The sequence below is a fragment of the Cheilinus undulatus genome, linkage group 1 (assembly GCF_018320785.1).
Source record: "Cheilinus undulatus linkage group 1, ASM1832078v1, whole genome shotgun sequence".
NCBI classification, from domain to species: domain Eukaryota; kingdom Metazoa; phylum Chordata; class Actinopteri; order Labriformes; family Labridae; genus Cheilinus; species Cheilinus undulatus.
Genome location: NC_054865.1, coordinates 13,832,940 through 13,848,292, shown reverse-complemented (window position 1 = coordinate 13,848,292; position 15,353 = coordinate 13,832,940). Strand labels below are relative to the sequence as shown.

Genomic DNA, 15,353 nt, shown 5'->3' with positions numbered 1-15,353 from the left:
AGAAAGTTCTGCCTTTTTGAGTGAGTTTATTAATTATTAAGAACTTCAATTGTTAGAAGTTTTAAATCTACTTCAGACTGCTACTTTTTGTATGCAAGAGTTTTTTTTTTGTGATATAGGCAGCTGATGCTGTGAATGAAGGCAACAGAATCCCATTCTGCCACTTTATATACTGATACTGTAAAAAATTATGATGACAAACTTCAACACAGAAGAAGTAGCTCGAGCAGTAAGAGAAGCTAAAGGCTAAAGTCGCTTCTACAGAGAGGATTTGGACAGCTGGTGAAAGAACAAAAGTACAGAACTTCTACAATCCAGTGAAGAAAGGAATTCACAACCAAATAGCAGGCACAATGAGGGATTCACAGGCCCATCTGCGTCTGATGCGGGCCCACAGTGAGATGACACTCGGTTAGTGCCGGTATGGGGTCTGGTGTGAATTACATCCTACACACGATGGATAAGAATGAATGCTCTGTAATTTTCTACGGCAGCAGTGAAAAAGAGGCTGGCAGGGTCATAAACACTCCCTGAGAAAGGCTGAGACCCCCGTTAGCCCACTTTTACCTTTCTAATTGTTTTTTTTGTTTGTTTTTTTTTTTTCTTTTTAGTTAAAAAAGAGTAATGAGTTCAAAAAGGTGCTATATCAGCATTAGGACAGTCAGCTGATTTTTGGTTAAAAATAATGACATTCTACTACCACATGTGATAATAACCTATGACCTTTCCTGCTTGGTGTGCCGTTTATGCTGTTCTTTTAAAATGCAGTGTCTCTAAAGTTTGTCTAGCTATCAGTCTAGCAGACACCAAAAGTGTTGAATCATTTGTACAGAGAGTCTGAGTATTCTAGGGTGTTAAAACAACTTTCCTGAATATGATATTCTTTACTTTCCATGATAGGAGGAGGGTGACTGTGCAGGTTGCTGATTCCAGCTATGAGGCTGCTAGCATGGTGGAGATGGTAAACACAGGATAATAAGCAGCATGAACACGACTGTCATAACAAGCGAGTTACTCTGCCGAGGCTGTGTGCTGTGTGAGGCAGGTTAGTGCTAGCTATAGCTGACAGGCATCTGCTGGCAAGCAGACCCATGAAACATTATACACCAGCTGGATTGATCCACAAATTCATGCCATGGGAATTGACTGACATCCACTAGTCATTCATCCAATTTCAATGTGTATAAAGCCAATTTATAACCAGTGTTATCCATCTGGGCAACACCCCATCGACCAATGATCCTCAAATCGCAGCCCAAGGGCCACATCGGGAGCTCAAGAGCTTCCTATCCAGTCCCCAGAAGATTATAAGGAGGAATCAATGCATTGGAAAAGGTGTCTTCATCTGTAATTACCCTATAGCTATTACAGGGATTGATTCCCAGTCTCGGTGCATGTTTGGTGCATGTGCTCTTTATTCTCACTCCCCATATTTCATGTCTTTCTTCAGCTGTCCTATTAGATAAAAGCAAAACACCCTGAAAAAATCTTTAGTCCACTTGTCCATCGTTATTAGCAAATAATTAACCAGAAGTATGAGCTACCACTTTGTGTAGATAGACTGTTGTCCTGCTGGGACTTGGGTTCAAATCTGGCCTGTGGTTCCTTTTCCTCAAATCAGTCCCCTGCTCTAATCCCAATTTCTGATTCTATATAATCAGTCTATTCTTGATTGAAGCTGTGTTTTCTCATGACAACTTTCAGCTTCAGGGTCTCTGAGAGTGCAGGTTTTCCTCCCCAATAACCAAAACAAAATTCATGTTTACTTAGTGTATTCTTCACCAATCATGACACAGCATATTAGCGTCAAACCAAGTTACAGACAACATGACTGCCTGGAAAAATGTAGCTTCAAAATCTCAATCATCACCCAACGTTTGGCCTGGGGGCCCAAGGAAAAGCTGGCAATTTTGCAAATGTAGTTGATGACCCCTGCCATAGATGCCTTTTGGAAAGGGCAGAACCTTTCCAAGGAACAAACAAGCTAACAAACAAAGTTGATTAGATGAACCCTTTGTCAGTCACATTCATCACAGGTCACTCTGATCAACTAAAACATTACACTGCCAGCAAAGAGTAAAGCAGCCATTGTCAAATCAAAACAGAAATCTTGCCATTTTTTAAGAAAATCGGCATGCACACCTCAATTAGGCCCGGCCCGTAGCTAACTGTTTTACCCTTCAGATGTCTCTGATTGGTCATTCTCTCACAAGGAACAAGCCAATCAGCTTGAGCTTTGCAAGATGTGTCTGTTTGGTGAAATCCAGAGAATCTGGCCAACTTCTGCTTTGCAAGGTTAGGATCAATGGTTCTCAAACTTTTCTGTCATGGCTCTCACTCATTATTTCCCTTGGAGGGGGAACATTTCAATACCTGCCCATCCAAATGCAATGATGTCTTAAAGGGCAAAGATTAACTCTACTCAAATGCCTTAAACATCCTGATCATCAATCTGATCACAACTGATAACATGATGAGTGAATGAAAAAGAATTATTTAAAACCGTCTGTCTGCACTGATGTCTTCTTAAAACTCCTAATTTTCAAAAATTTAAAGGATGTCAAATTATTAATGAAGCTTAGCATCAGTTCATGCCAAGCTGAAATCAGCTGACTGCCAGCTGGTTCCATTTATTGTCTGAAAACTCACCGTTCCTTCTCTCAACAAGGTGGTCCATTTAAACATGGCTTCTCACTGATCTCTGCTCCACTGATGCCGATCACTCCACTCTGCTGCTGGCAAAGCTTGACCTCCATCCATCCTCATTTCTAGCCCAGAGCTTTTCATGCACCCTCGCATTGGCTCTCATGCTACTATGGAGTAAACTGCTGCTACTCCACATTTCATACTATTCAACATGCATTGTCATCAATGTATCTACATGGGGGTTTCTAGCAATGCACTCCCTGGAAAGTCAAAACAGTCTGCCTGGCGTATCCAGGGAGCATCTTTGAGCAGAGTCTCCAATCAGAATTGATTTGTCCAATTAATGGTTAAATGTCCAACCTTGTAACGCAATGGATTGGCCAGATTCTACATCTGTCATCAAGCAACCCGTCTTTCAAAGCTCCAATTTGAAACGATTGTGCCAGCCTGAGAATGGACCTGACCAATCAGCATCATTTCTTTATTAAAAGAAGAGCAAATAATCACACTGAGAGCTTTCTTCATGAAACAGATGCTGTCACACTTCTCCTGGCTGACTTTGTTTCACCACCTGGCTCCAGCAACAATCAGTTACAGTTGCAGCTACCGCAAGTTCCTCCATGATGTTTTTTAAAGCTTCTGCCCTTCCTAAACACTTTCAATAGGCTCTTGCCCAGATGGATGTGAGACAATCCCATGCAATAGTTACGTATATGAATGAGTGTCCTGTCTGGCCGGTCAGGTTAGTTCCTTATTAAACTTGGAAAAAAAGATTGTTGCATTTCTCAACATAACATACAGCAAAACAACATTACAGCATTGGACTTTTTTTCTGTTCTACTTTCCATCCAATTTCCAATAATAGCTTTTCCCAAATGTAAAAATACAACTGAGTGCTTTAATCTTCTCAGCTAATTCTTGGACTCAAATTGGAGATTGCTTTCAACACAATCTTAAAGGCTCACAGTATTAAGTAACTAACAAAAGGACTGGGCCACATTGAAATAGAAAGCTCATCCTGCAACACACTCAAAATATATTATATATTAAGATAAGACCTACCTGACCTGTTAACTTGAAAACGTCATGAATATCCCTGGCCATACCTCTAGCCAACCACAATCCCACTCATCTTTCTAACATTTTTGACCCAGTGTGAACCTGTCATTGTTCAGTTCTTAACAGTGTTCAGGCATTTTGTAAAGCCACAGGTGTCTGCTGAAACTGCAGCCCTATTCAGACTGCCATTTCAGGACTCCACACTTCCCTGGTGACACTTTGACTTCTATTTAATGCTAATATTGCATTATTCTGTCTTCTATCAGTCATGGCTATTATGGCTAATTCTCCACATCGCTACCATCATTATTGATGTTATAGCCATATCTTACAAAATAGGAGATAAGTTTGCAACCATGACAGCCAAACATTTGTCTTTTATTTGTTGTTTCTCTTGTCCCTCTATCTGCATCCCCCCCTCTTCCTCTCACGTCCTGCTTCTCCCCCTACTCCCTTCTCACCAGCACGGCTTTGACAGATGGCTGCCAACATGAGTCTGGTTCTGCCTGAGGTTTCTGCACATTAAAGGGATGTTTCCTTGCCACTGAAATGAGGCTAAATGCTGCTAGCACTGAGCTTATGGTGGTTAGCATTGAGTCTTCATAATAATGCATCAGAGAGCACGGTCTGGACCTGCCCTCTTCATAAAGAGTCTTAAGATAACTTTGGTTATAAATTGGCTCTGTAAATAGAAAGACTGAGTGTTTAATATGAACTGATGTTTAAATGTAATGCGTTATCTTCTGTGCCTGCATCGGAAATAGTCAAAGAGGCATTGGGGGGCACTTAGACGGCACAGAGACGAATACAGGAGTATACCCAAAAGTTTTTTGTCGTTTTGGCATTTCATCCACATGAAAACGACTACTAGCGTAAACGCTACTTTTTGAAACCGCGTCCCAGAGTGAATAAATCTGTAAACGCTTACTGTTTCATCTCCATGTGGACAGCCAACCTCATCTTTCTTTACGTCACACATAGCATAGCTCACTAAAGCCGAATGCATGGGTCAAGCCAAAACAACAATGGCGGATTAAAGGGTTGGGTTCATGCTGCAGAAGCTACTGAGCTTATTATGGCTTTACCAGATGCTCCTTTACCACCACTGAGAATAGCATACACTAAATATTCTTAAGTCCACCACGGAGAACAACCAGTAGAGCAACCAGTAGAAAGTTTGGGCAGTTTTCCATTATCTTCTCTCTTTTGGTGCATTTCTGTGGCAGCATTACAGTGCCACTTGCAGGCTTGACATATATACTGCAGTGTTTTCAGTCATTTTCAGTGGTTCTGACGTGTCTACTTACGTGGACATTTCCTGAAACGATCCTGTGTTTACAGAAAATATATTGTTTTCGTCTCCGTGTGGACGAGGCCTTAGATTGGTGGAGCCAATGGGCAGAATAGCCATATGAGTATGTTAATGAGCAACTTCTGCTGTTTATTTGCATATCAAACATCACAAACACCATTATTCAATGAGAACTTACAGACGGACAAATATTGTGCTGTTGTGATATCAGTATGAGAGTTCAAGGGTATATCGATGGTAAAGCATTGTTATGGTCCTGTAGCAGAACTGCACTGATTTCCTGGCTTTGGTTATTTATTGTAATGGATTTTGTAGAATTAATTGCATTGCATTATTTCAATTCTATTCAGTCTAATTGAGTTATATTTCTGTTATGTTGGGTCAGTCTTTATATCTGATGTGAACGGCTCCGCCATTACTCCAACAGTCACATTCGTCAGTTTTGGTGGCGACTGATACATTTCCCTCAAGATAACAGCTGAAGCTAAATACTCCAAGTACTGTATGAAACTTTGGTGACAGTGTAGCGTGCTGTGTACAGCACTAGGACTACCCCAGATCAGCATTGTGCCGTGCTCTCCGAGGGCCTGCCCTGCTTCTACCTCTGAAAATAGAACAATAAGGAGGCCTGCTTGAAATAGTTGTGTGTCACATCCGGCTAAACCTCAGCTTTATATAAGAGGAAGCAGGAGCTGTGAAAGTTCAAATGATGGACAGCGCTGACAGCCGTAATGATGTGTAAATTACAAGTGGGTCCACACTGCAATGTTCTCCCCGGTGGCGGAAGAGCAAACTCATTTCATAAACACAATGAACGCTAAAATATTCATAACAAACAAGAGAATGGGGTTCGACTTCCTCCTCCTACCAGGCCATTACACTTCCTTTGTGTGGGTTAATTATGTCAACAAATGACTTATATGATCACAGCACCACTATACCGCCTATAGGTTCAGTCTTTTACACATGCTCAGACAAATGAGAGCTTTTGTACAACAAAGACAGGAATTATAATGGCATTCAGTGAGGACAATTTGTATTGAGGCAGATAGTGCTCGGGGAGCCAAGATAAATTGCTCTAATAAAAGACAAACAAAAGCCAACAAGAGAGAGATCAGACGGGAGAAGAAGACTTACAGCTCGGAGAGTTGGAGGTGCTGGAAGAGCTGCCATGACAGAGTGGTGAGAGGATTCTTTGACAAGTTTCTGCAGAGGGAAGAGAAAAACAAAGAGAAGGTTAAATGATTTACTCTATGTCACTTGCTTTGTGTCATGCGTGTTCAGTTTTTAAACCATTTTTTGTCCTTTGGTTTCAGGAAGCCAATTAGCAAACCTTTTCTCAGGGTCATTTTGACTTTTTAATCTTGCTTTAGAGGTAAAATTATATTTTTTTAGTCTTTTATGTTCCCCCTATCATGGCCACACATCTCTCTGTTCTTTTATCCACTGTGCTGTGATCCGTATCTGCACCGTCACATAAACTAAACTCAATCCCAGTCAAATAAAACAGATTCAATCAGGCTCAAATAAAAGAAAGTGGGAGAGAAAAAGCAAACAGGAAATGCACAGTGCTGCATTTCTGCCTGAAAATAAGTAAGGGCTATTGACAAAGAAATGGAAAACAGGCCCTGCTGTGTGTAGCTTCAGGCCTGAGCCAACTCAATAAAAGAAAGTTGACCGCTTTCAAGTCAAATAATTCAATAGACTTAAAGAACCCCTCCGGCTCAGGAAGCTGCGAAATTCAATAAGAAATAACCAGAACCTCCAAAGTGATTTGACCAGAACTTTGAATCAGTTTAAATACAAACAGCAGGCATCTATATTTACAGTTACTATGAAATACAGCCTCCCTGAGGGAGAATTGACACAGCAGTTTGTCATAAAACACACTATCACATGCTTTTATCAGCCCATGTGCTGCATTACTTCATGGCATTAAGACTCTATCTGATGCTTGGTTTTCTTTAATGTTAATGTTATAGTATTTACTGTTTTATGGCTAAATGCTCTGCACATGTCTGTCTTTGCAACACAACGTCCCGGTGTAGATAAAGACGATAAAGACCCACACAGCCATTAGATGGAGTGGCACGTGCATGATGCTTTATATGACAAATCATTAAATTCTGTAATTGAAACAGGGTAGACGTGACGACAGGGGGTAATGATTCACCAGTGTCTCTGATTTCCTTAAAACTAATATTCTTTTCTTTGATTGCGAGGTCATCACGACTTTGGCTGTGAGCTAAGGGAGACATTGCATGCCTTGTTTTCTCAAAGTGTTTCCGGTTATAAATAAAGCCGTAACTCTGTGCCGTCCTGGGGAGTTGTTGTTTTATTTGAAGAAAGATGGCGAGAAGATGTTTTGTCCAATCATCATTTTTCTATAAGACTAAGAACTTTGTAGCACACTTCAGACCTGGTTTTGTTCCTCTGGTCACTGAGATTAGATCCAAAACTCTTCAAGAGAAAACAAACTTGGTGAGTTGTTTGCCCTGGTTGAAGTGGAACCTGAGCTCCATTTCTTCTTGCACAAATTAGAGCAGTTTAAGGTCAAGGTCAGACCAATGATTTGTGACATAAACAGATGTTTTAGAGCATCACTGGTATGAATTGCAGCAGTCTGAACTGAGCCGCTGCAGCTAGGGTCAAGCCGTCTGATGCATGTGCCAGTGATTCAGCTTGTCAAGTTGCAGACAGCTGGTTTTAGAATGTTTCAAGCAGATACTGTAAATGAGAAAATATTTAAATCTTGTTTTGAAATGCTATAAATGCCCATTTTCTGATAAACCGTTACACATATACACATAAATGTTTTGCTAGCTCAGCCTTGTTTTAACAAAGATGTCTGTTGAGAATATTTAATTCTGCACTGACAATTTCACCCACACAGCCTTCAATTCTCATTCATTTTCTCATAAAGCGCAATGCAGCGCATCCTGCTTACAAGCACAGCTGGGAAAGGAGAGCCTTTTAAAACCAGGCCTACATCTATCCATTTAAAGTTTATACATGGATACGTCAGCCCGTCAAACTCTTCTGTCCTGTGTCCTGTCTTCCATCAGCTGCACATTTGCACAATTACGTGTGAAAGCTTAAGGAAAAAGATAGATATACTAATTTCCAAGACATAGTTAAATTTGAAAAAGGAACATAAATCTATAGTTTTGAAAAGGCCCTCCTTTTTCCAGCTGTGCTTGTAAGCAGGACCTACTGCGCTCTATGAGATAATCCATGAGAAATTCAAGGCTGAAGGAGATAAATTTGTCCGCAGAAAATGAATAACTCTCAGCATATACCTTCGTAATAAAAAGACTGATCTAGCAAAGCATTTTTGTGTTTGTATGCTGTCAAATTTCACAGCCGTGCTACAATATTGATGACGAGGAGGAATGATAAAGAATTTCTTTCATACACACACGAAAGTAATTCACAAGATTTAAGTTTATGGGTTATGATGATGACAAAACAAATGAAAAACAGTAAATGTACAGTACTTTTATTATTGTGGAGGCAGATTATCATGCAGTAAGATCAGTAATACTTCACTAAAGTGAATGAACGTGGGAGTTGTTGCCATGGAAATGATGCAGTCTTCTTCAGTCGCAGTGGTTTAACTGGGAGGTGTTTAGAATGTCGCAGAGGGGAATGTTGCAAGCAGTTGCAAGTTTCAATTCACCCGTTCTAATCTACTCTCAAAAGCTCGGATAAGAATATGCATTCGATTTTTTAAAAATTAGTCTTTATTTTGCATTCGTTCTACTCTTCTGTTCAATGACATCAGACATAAAATGGTCTCATGTTTAGGTTACTTTATTTATACTTGTAGGTAGATTTCTTTTTATGCAGCCAGTGAGATTATAACATCCATTATCACACACCAGACAGAAGCAAAAAAGAAGTAAGAAGAAAAAGTTATTTAAAACCTACTAAAACATAAACCTCAGCCCTACTACCCCACTCCAGCCCTGAAAAGAGACACAACATGCTAAAACCAATAAAAATGATTAAAGATGAAAGATGAGAGTGCTGAAGGTTCCACCAATCAGTGCATAAAACAGTACCAACCAACAAAGTACCAACCAATAAAATAAATACAAATCACAATTAAATAGATCTTAATTAAGCCAGGGTAAAAAACAACATTCAGACTGAAATGTTGGAATAAATACATAAATAGGCAAATATCAATGAATGTTAAGTGTGTAAAGTGTTTGCAAAAATATGGCTACATCTTGTTCAGTTCAGTGATAGCAGCCGGAATAACTCTGTTTTTATAGCACTTTGTTTTTCCCCTATGGACTGAAAATCTCTGTCCAGAAGGGAGAAGCTAAAAATTCTCTGTGCCAACCATCATTTTAGATAGAGTTAGCTACCAACTCTAACTGTCTAGTAAGGATGCTGACTAGAGCTGTGGCTCACCTATGGGCAGAAATATGTCAGCAGAAACTGAATTAGAATTTCTTTTATTTTAATTTGACTTGCTTGACATGAATAATTGAAATAATATTTAAAATTAAATCCATTCATTTGAATTTGTATTTTTTTTTTCCTTTGCTTGCCTATTTTAATTTTGCTTGGTCCTTTTCAGATTCAAGTTTTCTGTGCACATGTCAGGCTGATACAGAAGAGCAATCAAGTGCAGATTCACAGCATGCATCTTTGACCAATTAGCATCTGTTTGTTACATTACTTCGATATTTAGTCCACTATGTACAGCTCACTATTTAGAGAAAGAAAGCACAGGGAACAAGTATATGATTTCAGATACTAAATCTGTCTGCACTATTCAGCAGGGTGTTGGTGTCACCTCTCCAGCCAACCAGTCATACACAGGATGGGGTGGGACTTGTCACCCAGGTAGAAAAAAAAAAGGAAGACAGATGCTTGTCACTAGGAGAGTGAATTTGGAACAGATTTTCTGGATGTTGCAGCTTAGTGTTAAGAAAACTAGAATATGATAAATGAAGAAGCAGATGACATGTGATGTTTTTAAGTTTTACTCTACCTCTCTCATATTATCTTTCCTATTGTATTATTTTATCATTGCTCAGGCTTTGAACAGCAATTAAAATTGCAGGATTGTTACTAGAAAATGGTGGTACTAAGATGTCACATCATTATACTAGGACAAAGCCATATCACTCCAGCCTTGACAGAGTGATCAGCTGACTCATTCATTACACTCAGTCTGTTTTCTGTATCCTGATGAAAAAATCTGATAAAAAAAAAAAAATTTTTTTACTAAACTGCAATTTGTGGATCAATATACAATTATACGAGCTCTGTAGTATGCATTTACTGTATTTAATGAATATCTGTTTGAGTACATGGCTGAGAAAGTTCATTATGACAACACATACACCCACTCACACTCACTCACTCTGTAGTAGGTTCATTTGTATGGAAGACCTATTAAATACTCCTGTTACCAGAATAGTCGCCATGGCAACAGGGAGCGAAGGATGTTGCAGGTCTTTCTTATTTCCTGTGATATCACACATACACGCATTGAATCACAAGTTCAAACTCAAACATACACACACCTGCAGAAGTGCAGAGATGTACAGGCACAGACACAAAGGTAAAGAAGAAGTACGTTTGCACCAAGTCGTTCTTTAAAAGCGGCTAAGTACCGTCACCTTGAAATGTGCGCTTGTGTGAATGCAGCTCGGCTCTGAATGCTGGGACTGCGTGTGTGGATATGTAAAGATGCTGCATGAAATTTCACCTCCCAAAGAAAACCTGTGCTCCCAATGGGACCGTGTGATACACTGAGAGAATATATTACAGCGAGGAGAGAGAGAGAAGGTGGGCGAGCAAACAGCAGCTCACAGGGTGATGCAGAGCAGGGCCGCTCAACACTTACGTCAAATCACACACCTCAAAATAGACTCCCATTTATCCCACAGATCTCCAAATAGACGCGCGTCTAATGTAGAGCCTTAAATAGATGCACATTAGACCAACCATCACCAAATATCAAGGAGGACTCAAAACAGATGTACAGACGTAAGACAGGTACATGTCAGACTTTAGATACTCCTGTATCATTTCACAACAACCTTTCAATGCACCGTTTTATAAGTCTGCCAGCAGGGGGCTCTCAATCAAAATAACAACAAAAGATGAAATGTAGAAACGCTGCTCAGCTTTGCCCACCTCTGTAGCTTGGTGTGCTTCATGTTTACAAGGACTCTGTTCAATAAAAGGCTGCACTCCATGAGGTTTATTAAATAGTTAACATTGAGTGAATGAATTTCAGTTTTTAAGGTTAAAAGTGGTCTTCCTGGCTAATATGAGCTATATTATAAAGCACTGTGAGTGGGACCACAGTGTTACAGGGGTCAGGGAGTAGGGAGGATGGAGTTGAATGTTATGAATAAAAGGATGCATGATATTAGATTGTTGCTTATAATAATAATAATAATAATAATAATCAATAGAAATTAATGATACTAAGAACTAATAATGATAAATAATAATAGTAATTGATATTTGGTATAATAATAATAATAATAATAATTATTATTATTATTATTATTATTATTATATTCTAAACCGACAGTTTTAAATCTTGGTGTAAATGTTGACAATGATTTTAAAGTGGATCAAAAAATCAATTCTGTGGTTAAATCCAGTTTTTATCATCTGAGGCTTCCAAGATTAAATCGGTTTTATCTTTTAACGACTTTGAGCGAGTAATTCTTTTCTTTATTTCTACAAGGTTGGACTACTGTAATGCTCTTTACGTTGGTGTTAATCAGGCTTCCCTTGCACACTTACAGTTAGTCCAAAACGCTGCTGTTCATCTTTAAACAGGTACACGAAAACATGAACATATCACCCCCATCCTGGCGTTCCTCCACTGGCTTCCCGTTCATTTTAGAATTCATTTTAAAATTTTATTATTTGTTTTTAAATCTTTAAACAGATCAGCACCTCAGTACATCTCTAACCTTTTAAATGTTTATACCACCTTCCGGTCCTTGAAGTCTGCTGATCACCTTCGCCTCATCATCCCAAAAACCAGATTAAAAACCCGAGGTGATCGAGCCTTCTCTGCACTGGGTCCCAAATTGTGGAACGGATTGCCCCTCGAAATTAAAACATTCCCCACCCTACTGATTTTTAAATTGCATCTTAAAACTCATTTTTATTCTTTGGCTTTTAATCCAGCATGAGAGTTGTGTGATCTCTGTCCTTTTATGTCTTTTATGGTCCTAACCCCTGTGTATTTATGGCTTTTATTTGTTTTATGTTTTTATGTATTTTTATTTCATTTTATATGTTTTTATGTTGTTCTTGCCTGCTTTTATTTCTTTCCTCTTAATGTTTTTACTTCTGCGGTGTTTGTAATCGCTTTGATTTTACTGCGTAGCACTTTGGTAAACTTGAATGTTTGGATATTATTATTGTTATTATTATTATTATTATTATTATTATTATCATTAGATAATGGTGGTACTTAGGCTAAGAAATTTTTTGAAAATTTAGTTAAGTTATTCACTTTAAATACTGGGAGAAATTTCAATGACATTTTTTTGTGATTTTCTTTGATATTTCTGTTGATTTTTGTATGTTTCTTTGTAAGTTTCTTGGATTTTTGGGGTTCATTTTGGGTAAATCTTTATGTATCTTTTGTGTAAATCTGGGAAGTGTATTTGTAATTTTTGGGAAATTTTATTTGATACTTGTGGGGTAGAGGTTTGCTTCAAAATTTTCTGGTATTCTCACAGAAACTTGGTATTTTTTTTTTTTAACATTACAAATATGAATGGAGAGTCAGAGGCAGGGTGTTCTTTGACATTTCTAGATTTTTTGGGAAATCTCAGGGAATTATTTGGTCATTTTTGGGAGTTTTCTCTAAGATTTGGGGGAATTTGTTTACTGTTTTTCAGGAGTATACATGAGACTCTTGGGAAAGTTTTGATTACAGTTAAGGCTTTATGATAAAGTTTCACTGAGACATTTGAGGAATTTTTTAAGACATTTTGGGGCACTTTTTGTGAGAAACAATTTTTTCACATACATTTTAGGACGTTTCTTTGAATTTTGGGGGAATTTGAGTTGATATTGGATATAATAATTGGTCAAAATTAACTCCAGTCAAAAGACAAGGCTGAGCTTTTAAATGTGTCAGGTCCTACTTGTCCAACAGAAGTGAGAGAAACTAAAATTCCAAAGAAAGGCTCAGGTCTGAAAAGGCTATGTTTCTATGTAGAATCTGTAATTAGAGATCCTTTCATTGGAAGTTGATGGAAATTTGGTGTAAAATAGCAGTAGCTAGAAGTAGCAGTATACATGATGTCAGAGTCTCCTTCTGCATCAATGAAAGCAAAGCTGTTGAAATTAAATTTATATTTGTTGGTGTTTCGACCACCTCTCCAGTCTGTTTAGACGGGGCCAATCATGTTTTGACTGACATCTGTCAGGCCTATCTGTAAAGCAACGACAAACGTGGCTATCAACAAAGTCCAGCTTTGTAGTTCAGAGCCGAGACTGAAAAAGAGGAGAAAGCAGAAGCTCCACTTTTACGTCTGACAAAGAAGTCACTGAATTTTGAGTAACAGTGCTTTAAGCTATCTATTTTCACTTAGTAAACAGTATAAACTGCTGAAGCCTTTTATTTTTTTAAATCCATCTCTCAATTTAATATTTTGCTTCAAACTGCGGCTTAGTGTCTTTCATTTTCTGTTGATGTACACATTTCGTTGGCATGTCACACAGAATAATTTTGATAGCCAGTTAGCTAAACATGCAAGACAAGTTTGAATATGAATATATATTTATATGAGTATGAGCTGGGGCTGGAGAGGACTGTGTTTCATTTTGTCTCTACCTCATATGTTTCATTGAACATGAAGTTTCTTTTGTGGCGTTTAATTTTAAAATATATTGTGTACCTGCATTACAAAAATGACATAAAAACAAAAATTATAACTAATATCACAGGAAGGAGGTTTGACATTTCAAATTTTTGTCATGGTCTTGTGGCTTCTATAAAATCACAGCCTGTATTTTGCAGCACATCTATTTTGTGTCACATGACCGGCTAAAGTCCCTAAAAACCAGTGTTTAAAAAGTCTAAGTTTGCAGTGTGAAGGGGGGTCCTAGGTCAGATCTCAGCTTGATCAGCTGCTTCCTGACCAGTCAAATGAATATCTGCTATGTTTAATCTATAACTACACACTCTTGCACACTTAGTGCAGAGCTACTGGCTGATTCCTAGACTTGACCCTTGGTTAGGGTGTATATTTCCTGACTGCCCCTGCACAAACTGGCAGACTGCATCTGAAAGCACCATGGCAACAGTAATCATGCCTTTTATATGGCCATGTTTTTCTCCTCCCTTACAAAGGATATGAACAAGAGTCAGGCTTTCAGGAAGTAGCTGCAGACCTCCAGCTGACAGGAAATGTTTAGTGTAAGAGAAAGCAGGCTGTTTTTGACAGTGTCTGCATTTGAGCCTTAAATATGAGTCAGCAGAGATAGACGCAGATGTGACTTCAACTTTAGACTGTGGGACACAGCGTAAGTGTGAGCAGTAACGACATGATTGACAATCAGTGTGGGCAAATAGTTAGTGAGGCGATGTTGTGCATCGTAACAATTCTCTTGTGCACGGCCTTCGGCAAGTGTTTGATAAAAGCCACTGCGCGTAGTTCAGGTAAGGCCTAAAACCTTCTGTACATAAGTTCTTGTATAAAATTAAAAAACATAAAAATAAGTGAGTTTAGAAAGCGCTGTCAGACAGCTTTAGTAAACGGTAAACAGAGCTTAGCCTTTGCTTTAGGCGGAGAAGAGTCTGATTGTGGGACTGTTTTATCAAAACTGAGCCACATTTCTTTATCAAATAAAGAGCAAAGAACAGCAATGAAAGATTTTTATGGTGGAAAAGATGTTTCAATCTTCTCCTGACCTGCTTCGGCGTGAGTTTTTCATAGTTACAGGTAGGGTACAGTTGTAATGTAGACCACCTACAGCTGGTGAAGCGATTAGCTGGATGTAACTATAGCATAATGGCAGTTTTATCAGAACTGGGCCACATTTCTGTATTAAAACAAGAGCCACACTGAAAGTCTCATATCAAATTAGATGTCTCAACATGAGTTGATCTGTCACCAAGTTCCACCATTCTCAAACTATGGCAGCTCCTGTCTGTTGAGCTCAGGTTACTAACAGAGCTGTGCATGTCTACTTCCTTATCTTGTTTTGTCACTCTGATAGGCCTGTGGTGAAAGTGACAGGCAGGATATTCGTCCAATCACCCTTCGAGAATTTTTCAAAAAGTTCTGCCTTTCCCAAAAGCTTTGTATGGGAGCTTTTCCAGATG

General features: G+C 38.7%; 1 protein-coding gene across 1 annotated transcript in view; it reads right to left on the bottom strand.

The window, feature by feature from the left end:
• Positions 1-15,353, bottom strand: part of ntrk3b (neurotrophic tyrosine kinase, receptor, type 3b) — a 420,803-nt gene that overhangs the window by 244,935 nt on the left and 160,515 nt on the right. The window contains exon 4 of the mRNA XM_041788625.1: positions 6,155-6,223. Coding sequence (XP_041644559.1) covers positions 6,155-6,223 — 69 coding nt within the window. The remainder of the gene's footprint in view (positions 1-6,154; positions 6,224-15,353) is intronic.